This window comes from Suillus plorans (assembly GCF_016647745.1).
Source record: "Suillus plorans strain S12 chromosome Unknown HD556scaffold_174, whole genome shotgun sequence".
Lineage (NCBI taxonomy): Eukaryota > Fungi > Basidiomycota > Agaricomycetes > Boletales > Suillaceae > Suillus > Suillus plorans.
In genome coordinates, this window is record NW_024537558.1 from 1 (window position 1) to 8,557 (window position 8,557).

At 49.4% G+C, this 8,557-nt stretch overlaps 4 protein-coding genes across 4 annotated transcripts; 2 read left to right on the forward strand and 2 right to left on the reverse strand.

The window, feature by feature from the left end:
• Window positions 1-666: 666 nt before the first annotated feature.
• Window positions 667-3,636, forward strand: HD556DRAFT_1451959 (uncharacterized protein; the record flags this gene model as incomplete). The annotated part of the gene is made up of 7 exons (XM_041308065.1): window positions 667-1,757; window positions 1,812-2,017; window positions 2,064-2,104; window positions 2,159-2,294; window positions 2,346-2,874; window positions 2,906-3,165; window positions 3,221-3,636. 7 exons carry the CDS (start codon window positions 667-669, stop codon window positions 3,634-3,636), a joined length of 2,679 nt encoding a protein of 892 aa, XP_041151772.1.
• Window positions 3,637-4,080: 444 nt separating this feature from the next.
• Window positions 4,081-5,025, forward strand: HD556DRAFT_275774 (uncharacterized protein). Its single transcript, XM_041310106.1, has 2 exons — window positions 4,081-4,421; window positions 4,486-5,025. Exons 1-2 carry the CDS (start codon window positions 4,245-4,247, stop codon window positions 4,918-4,920), a joined length of 612 nt encoding a protein of 203 aa, XP_041151773.1. The 5' UTR covers window positions 4,081-4,244; the 3' UTR covers window positions 4,921-5,025.
• HD556DRAFT_275932 (acyl-CoA N-acyltransferase) lies at window positions 5,002-6,519 on the reverse strand. The gene is made up of 4 exons (XM_041310108.1): window positions 5,791-6,519; window positions 5,692-5,737; window positions 5,311-5,642; window positions 5,002-5,257 (listed from the first exon to the last, which is right to left on the reverse strand). The coding sequence occupies exons 1-4, from the start codon at window positions 6,237-6,239 to the stop codon at window positions 5,083-5,085; spliced, it is 1,002 nt and encodes a 333-aa protein (XP_041151774.1). The 5' UTR covers window positions 6,240-6,519; the 3' UTR covers window positions 5,002-5,082.
• On the reverse strand, window positions 6,328-7,023 carry HD556DRAFT_275899 (chromo domain-like protein; the record flags this gene model as incomplete). Its single annotated transcript, XM_041310107.1, has 3 exons — window positions 6,328-6,784; window positions 6,851-6,892; window positions 7,003-7,023. Coding segments are annotated over 3 exons (432 nt in total), but the record flags the coding sequence as incomplete, so codon positions are not given.
• Between the last annotated feature and the right edge of the window lie 1,534 nt (window positions 7,024-8,557).

An 8,557-nucleotide genomic window follows, 5' to 3' on the forward strand; every position in this document is an offset into this window, starting at 1 on the left:
AGCGCGCCGATAGGTCGAAGAAGATGGACTTGGGTAGGCACGAGAAGGCGACGATAGATCGAGATCATTCATTGTTTGGACAAGTCGAATCACTCAGAACGCAGTGATAGCAAAGAAACACGGAACCTTTTTTTCATGAATCAGGTCGGCCGCGGTGTTTCGCGAAATGTTGCCTTGCCGCAATTAGAGTTCTATGTCAGCCTAAGAGATCTATAAAAGCAACGGCACACCGTGCTGATATGATCCTTTTTGTTACACCTTCCAGTTTCGAGCTCATCTGTGCCGTTACTAGTAGACGTCACGGTATCCCCTAACGCTAGCGGGCCGTCGCCTACCTCACCGTTCCACCAATTTGCCGGCAACGGACAAAGCCTTAACAACGTTGCCTACCTCGCGCCTTCCTAACCTAACCTTGGTAGTCTGTTGTTTGTCAATATAAATTTGACATTCGTATCTTCACAACCAACCAAGCCGCAACCGCCGATTATAGAGTCACTGGGTCTAGAAAAGATAGAGATCAATAGAAGAACAGGTTAGTAGTGTTGCTTCACTACCAGAGTGATTTTTTGATATCTTTGTCAAGCACAGTCGACTCTTACAGCATCGCTGATAAGCTTGATAAAAAGTTTCTACCTGTACGGACCCGTTCATAAGCTCTCATATTTTATGGCTCAAAGCGCCACTTGGGTTTCCGTGATGACAGCGGCAATTCCCGACGACCGATCACAGCTTGTTCAGGCTTCCCTGTCTGACGAAACTTCATCATCAGCTGTCTTTCGTCTTCCTTCTATCCATCATTCTTTCAATAATCAAGGTCTTTTCGATACCACGACGATACCCCGTCCAGGAGCGATGGACTTTGCAACTGCTTCACATCAGCCAATGTACAACCAGGCTGACCTCGATCAAGCATTTAATTCATTGCAGACAGTAGACAACTCTTCTCCATCTCACCATTTGTCTCAAACAATTCCTCAACATAACTTTGATCATTCAGAATCTCGAGAGGTCTCAGATCATCCCTCCTATGATCTCTTTTCAAACAATAATAACAATTTTGCCTCTCAGCGGTACCGCGCCAATTCATCTTCCTCTTCGTCCCTGGGTCCTCCTTACGCCATGAGCCCAGACGGAGTATACTCGCATGCATCCTTTGGCGACTCTGTTCCATCATTTGGCTCCAGCAACACCTACGACATCATGAACAATGTTTCGTATTCCAGTGGGAAGGTCTCTCCATTGACACCCAATGACGCGATGACTGGCATCCAGCAATCTCCGGTCTTCCCCCACTCCTTGGGTATAAACGGACACCAGAAGGACTTTTCCAACGGCCACGCATACCCGGAACTCCTCAACGATCGCCGTGTTTCCGGTGTTAGCGGCGCTGGCTATCACAATGACTTCTCCGATGATTATGGCATGAACGGCGGTGCAGGCTATCCTCCATCGGCCCTTCAACCATTCCAAGATCGCATGCGCTTGCAACCTGACAGTCGCTTTCCCCATTCTGGCCTACCTCCTTCGGTCCCTTCGCATATGGGACACAGCCCTGATATGTTCCGTGGCGTTGCTCCGCAAGCAACGCACTCGTTCCGCCCTGACTCTGGCCTTCCTGGCTACGACGACGTGCAATATTTTGGAAACCCTCATGCTGATATGTCCCTCCGCATGTCCAACATTGGGGATGGTTTTCCTGGGATGAGAAACGGGCATCCTGGTATGGGCTCCTCCAATGACCTTCAGGCTTTCATTCGGTAAAGACTATTACGTTAAATTTACCTTCAGAATCTCATGCCTTTGCTATTCAGACCCTACCTCGATCAATACGTACGGACGCCAAACCGCCTCGCGTTTGGCGAACGCACTGTCATTGTCATGTCGAGCAGGGTGGCGCAAAAATCATACGGCACTGAGAAACGCTTCCTCTGCCCCCCTCCAACGGCAATCATGATTGGCAACTCTTGGTGGACTGACGTGATACGCCGCGGGGAAGAGCCAAAACTTTGCCCTCCTCGTGTGACCGGAAGAGACAGAGTGCAAAGAATCTTGAGCGTGCGTAGATTCACTGTGGTTCATGATGGCTTTTGACCGTGATCCTCCAGTATGTATAAACCATGGTTCAACGATTTCACTCTTCCATCGTCTGCGTTCTCAGACCGTCTCGACGAAGTACCTCTGTGTCTCCGGTTCAGGTTCCTCTTTCAAGGGTTCTGACGGCGCCCCTTTAATGGGGATCGATACTCGTGCGCGATCTAGCACGCCATCATTCATTGCACGTACTGCTAGTTGGGGTCAGTTTTTCACTTATGCTTTTTTTGTCTTCGCTGACGTTTTCACATTAGATCCGTTTGTAATGTACATTGTCGATGTCAACAAACCGGCCGGCGGAATTGATACCCCTCCCCCACCACCTCCACAACCTGACTACCCTTCACCTCCACCAAATGCCATTCCTTTCACCAACAACGGCACCCAAATACCAATCTATTACAACCAGACAGTGGTGCTACAGTGTCTAGTCTCGGGCGTCGTATCCCCCGTCTTGATTATCCGGAAAGTTGATCATCAGACGACAGTAGTTGGAGGAGGTCTTCAAGAAGGCGCAAAGGGTGTTGCAGACCACTATTGCTCACCAGGCGAAGTGTGTGGTGACCCAGTCTCGCAGCTTCATAAGATCGCCTTCGAAGTCTACGACTCAACGAAGGGCATGCCTGAGCCTGGAACCCCCGGTACAACGGGCGCGTTCTTGTCGTGCATGGGTGAAAAGGTTAATACCTACCGTCCAATTGAGGGTCGGCTGTGGAACAACCCGCCGAATGCAGGGTCAACATCCCCTATCCTTCCTGGATCTCCCGTAGTTTCAACACCAGCGTCCATGTCGGGCGCCGATTATTTCGGGCAGGGCTACTGCAAGCGAGCCAGCATCACCGTCTTCATCAAATGATTTTTCAAATGACGGCGGGCGGGTGAAGAAGGCGAAACGTTCAACATCAAGTGCCGGTGTTATCAAGAATCCAGGCCCGAAAGGGCGGCGGCGCCCGACCTCCGCCGGGTCTGCGTCTTCTGGACGTCGCGGATCTTCCACTGACGCCGGCGCATCATCGGGTGCACTTTGGCAAGTGGATATAGGCGAGACGAGCGTCTGGACTATTGTTGGCACAGGTACTACGTAATTTTCCATTCCCAAATGTGCAAAACTTAACTTTGAATTTGTCAGATCAAGTGCGATACAACTTCTATGTACCGCCCGTGTTGTTCGACAACCAGAATGCGCCTCAAACAGGATCATTCCCAATCCCGTCGAAGCCCGTCACTCCATTCCCGGCAGTGGTGAAATACCTTCCTCCTGACCGTGCTGCGGAGGCACCAAAGTCTAACTGCGCACAATCGCGTGGCGTCTTGTCGAAACCTAATCCTCACATATCAAAAATGTTGACTGTATACGGAGAAAACTTCAACAAAGCAGACCCAGTACACATCTTCTTCGGATCAGACCCTTCGCCATATGCCGAAGTGAGGTGCACCGAGGTGTTGGGCTGCCTACCTCCAGAAAACCAAGTTGCGAAACGCCGCCCGATTATCATGATACGACCTGATGGCGTTGTATTCCCGTCACCTGTTATGTTCCCTTGATTGTATTTATCGGTATATCCTCGGTGCTTGTTTGTGGAGGCCTGGTCTGCCTGCGTGGATATATCCCTATAATTTCGCGATTCCCAATGCTTTGAACATGTTAGGATCTGATAGTTGCTATCTGTACACCATGGACCCGACTAAGTCCCAGCGCAAGACAGTACTATGTAGCCCCCTTGTATCATATCTGTTAGAAGAATTTCGATTTGATGTTTCTATCTCCTGTTTGTCGCCTCTAGGCAGGATCTTCTACGGCAAAGACCGTGAAACTGCCTTGTAGCCTCTTTACAGTTGTCATCTTTATCAGATCTGTGCACTGAGTTGGACTCTTGTACGTTACTTTTCCATCATATCAACATATTTGACAGCGGTACGCCCACCTATCATCGCTCTACACGCAACGCGTTCGTCGTATCGGGTGCAAAAACGCTATCTAGTAATCACGGCTGTTACAAAACCCAAGCGCAATCAGAAATCGTTCTGTCGGGTCCAAAGCACCATCTAAATCACGGGCGTAACTTGCAGCTTGCCAGCATTCTTTTTGCATATTCCTGCAAGCGACCTGTTCCAATTTGGCTCCAAATCCCTTCACCCTTCACTCCAGAATCATGGGTTCCCAATACAGTTTACACCTCTTGTTCTCTTCCGCACCTCGTCGCGTATGGCATGCATACATCGAATATCTATGGAACCCGCTTCCTGGCTCCTGGGTCACCCAGGTCGCATATTCATTCCGCATATTGGCGTTCCTGCTTATTCTCCCAGTCGTCGTTCTGACACTCCTGGTGCGTATCCAACCCTGCTAAATTTGTAGATCCTCGCTTCTTTCAATTATTGATATCTCGTTAGGATATTACCTCCTATGTAATCGCACGCACTCTCGGTATTGTTGACGACGTCAAAGCGTCCACAAGCGACCTGCCTGTTATGACTGCTGAGGGCACGCCCTCGGTCCTCGTTGAAGATACGTCATCTGAAGAATCGTTCCCCGCGGAGCAAGGCAGCTGCATATCTTCGGTTCATCGGCAACACAATACCGACATGAAGAGTACGGGAGTACAGGAAGAAATGAAGCTCCAGGCTTACTTCACGGGAGAGGAGGATCTACGCTTGTCGAGTGTTGGCGTTCTCTCGCCTTTCCCGTCTCAGCCACCGTCACCTGTTCTACCCCACGAGAACTTGTCTGGAGAAGATGGATCGATGAGAATGGAAGATCTACGTGATGCACAGGATGAGCCCATGATCCTGCGACGACGGGGCGCCCAAGCGAAAAGTGATGATTAAATCAGCCTTTTTGGAATCGCCGCTAGAACTACATATTTTTTGCACCGTGTACGATGACATGATACCGATCAACGTCCCTTTTTACTCTACAGCTACAGTGATATCGATCAAGAAAACCAACTCGCAAATAAAAAAAACTGGCCAAGACGTCAAGTGAGGCGATCAGTAAAACCGTAGCTGATCTCTGGTGAAGACAGGTGGCTTCCAGATCAAATTATCGGCATAAATCCGACGCCTGCGTTTGTTTCGCACTTTTTCATGTTTCTCCAAAACGGCTTCCGAGAGACAAATGATATGTTGTCCTTTGTAGTGTTTAAATAGCTGCAACGTTGTGCACCTGCAAGCAATTCATTTAGCGTTACATCCCAGAGAACAGGTTCTTTCACACACGTATTCATAATATCCGCATGGGTGATAGACGTCTTCTGCGCAATATCGTCAATGCTCAGCTCATCTGTCGTATTGATGAGCAATTCCACGATGACCTCCGCCCAATATGCACGGTAACCGAGTAGGCCCAGATCGCTCAGGGGCTTTTCAGGGCTGCCAAGTTTCCCCTCTTTCTTACTCAACTCGTAAGAAAATTCGATGAGCAGCTTGCCAAAGCCGTGGCGTTGATGCTGCGGTAGCGTCAAGATACATGCGACGTTGTAATTCTCCGCCGACTCTTTCTCTTTCGAGAAGTAACCGATAATATGGCACCCTGTAGAATCTCGTAGACACTGCGATGATAGTCGGTATAACATAAATACAGAATGGCATTGTACACACCATGACATAATACATGAACGGTGTCACGTCATAGTACAACGTCTTGCTATAAGGGCACAGTCAGATAATTGAGCTTCGTCGTTACCGAGAAGAACTTACTGATCTAGAAAACATTTGGACAATAAACTGAGGTTCCGACACCAGCTTAATTGCCGCTTCCCATCAAGTTCGAAGACCGAAATGTCTTGGTGGCGGTAGATCTCGTTGCCAGGTGGATGAAATAGCGTACAACGTTGTCGGTGGCGCGAGAGCATCATGGGCGACGGAAAATATGCGAGACAGAACTCGCAGATGTATAGCACGGGTAAATGCGCATATTCCTTTGGATATGGACTGAAGTACCACGCTTCGACCTCGTGTTTGCCAATCTGTAGACGGTTTAAATTCTTCACCCGCGCAATTTCTGATATTGACTGGGTCATCGAGCCGGATGTCCGCAGTTTCTCGATTTCTTGTTCTTTGCTGAATGAAGAAACGGGAGGGGGCGTCTCTACTTGTGCACCATTGACGTTAAGTTCGAAGGTATCCCCTTCGCCGTCGACATCCATCTCGCCTTCTGCGTCTACATCATCCCCTTCAATTTCTTCTTCCTCTTCTTCCTCTTCATCATCAGTTAACTTCCGCTTCAATGATGGGGCAGGTGATGGCGAGGGAAAAGCAGAGCGGCCAGGGGTTGAGGCAGATGTGGGCGAAGCAGCCGCAGCCGCATTTGATGTCGCTTTCTTCAATAATGACTGGAGCGAGGCGCCTTCCCCGGTGCTTTCTGCAGTGAGCCAGGCCCAGCTTTCTTGCCCGGTAGCACCTTGGGACGGGGCCACTCGAGGTCCCTGCTCAAGATAAGCCGAGATCCCGTTACCCACTCATCCAAACGCTTGTTAAACTGATCCCAGTGGACAAAGTACTCCCATTTGTCTTCTGGTTTGTCGGGTGCATCTTCCTCTTCTTCTTTCACACCACCTCGGGCATTTGTGCGTTGTGCTGACGTATATGAGTTCACGGGTTTATCACGAATTGATAGTATTTCTGCAAGCCGCTCTTCCTCCCCGTCTGGGGTTGGACGGCGGATGTAGATTTTGCACCCAACAGAGACGGTCTGAGGAAAGAATTTGATGAGTCAGCACTATGGAGGCCTGTGTGAATTGAAACTGCGGAAATTTACTTGGATAGTGTACGTTCCTCCAGGTGTGATGGATGCGGACTCCTGCGAGCCTTCATTGTTAGCATGTGCAGAGACCATTCTCGAGCAAAACGGCGGCGAAAGCTGAGTGCTAAGGGAGAAGAGCAGATTTTGCGTCGTTTGTGTCGACTTACCGAGTCATGAGGGGAAAGTTGAATTTCGCTTACTCAGCCTACAGCAGTGCAGCACAGCAACCTTTGCTTCCTATTTCACCAACACAGGCCGAATGTCACGGTTTAATTGTGAACAAAGGCAACGCTAGACAACAGCGCTTAAGTCTATAGGCTACGGTTCCTATGGGCCAATCTGAGACTGCCTCCGGGTTGATACCATACTAGCAGGAGGCCTCATCATTTTTAGGAGCTGTAGTCTATAATTTGCAGTGTGTTTCAACTACTTCGCTTTTTAGACATCGACTGCCAGGGGGCACTCTCCAAGTTAGTTCCAAGCGTACAGATTGAGTTACACCTGTAGATTCGGATCATTAATGCTAAAAGCACAACAAAAGCCGTGCAACCGGCGCTGCACGATTCTTCGTCGAACGCATAATTCCGTCGAGTGCGCGCGGCGTCAGATGGTCTATTAAGATCTGATTCTCTGTGAGATCGCCGTCCCTACCTAGACCCGCCTGGTGATGATGAAGTTTGAGCTCATTTTCGGGAGTTCAAAAGGTGTGGTGGCCGCAACGATTCGGAAACTCGCATCTTCGGAAAGACATATAACCCATGGCCGCGGTGGAAAGTCTGAGTACTGTTTGTGATAATTAGCGGCAGGGTAAGCATTCTCCTCGCACCCGACGAATTCTGATGTGAATGACGATAATGGAGCTTACCAATTTCTATCGAGCAAATCTCGCAGAAGTCCCGGAAGTGAGCCGTATGAACTTACCACAAGCGATGCATCATCTTAACTGACGGCAGACCATGAGGGCATGGAGTAGAGAGAATTTCCGGGCCATCGCTCTTGCAATGTTCCAACTACCGATCAATGCGCAATGGCCAGGCTCTAATAGCGCCAGCCGGATGGACCTAGCGACTGAAACGGTTGAAGTGGGGTTACATACCTCGTGATGGGACAGCATTGGCCTTTGTTACGTCTGTGGACATAAGGCTACCGCAGGCAATCGAATAGCCCCACTCGAACCAATTTAATTCTGTCATTCTATGTTATTGCTCATGAGCTGCAAGAACAAGCAGAAGGGCCTGACCAGAAATACATGATATGCAGGTTACACCCGAGTTATACCCCTTGGATGTCGGCCTCACTTTTCTTCGCGGAGTTTTGAAAATGGCAGTGCATAACAGAGTGTATTCGCAACCGCAATTATGATATCGATGTGTTTTTTTTGCAGAAGATTGGACAAGATAGAATGGGGTTGGGAGGGTACAAGTCTTCGATACGATGACGACAAAGGGGAGCACTTATGAGTCACAATGAAGGGTCATGGAGGGATCATAGTAGTAGACGCCACGATGCTAACGCCACCAACGTGGCGAGGGGTGCGAAGGAGTGTGGCCCTGACGCCTCTAGCTCGGAAACCTGACTCGGAGGACAGGGTCGGAGGCATCCCGCTTGGCCAGTACCAGTTGGTGTAACCTTAAACATGGTGGCTTGACTCGTTTTGCCCTGGGAACATAGTGCGCTGTCAATCGCATTCAATTACCTGTGATTAAACTGCCAAGAAATCTT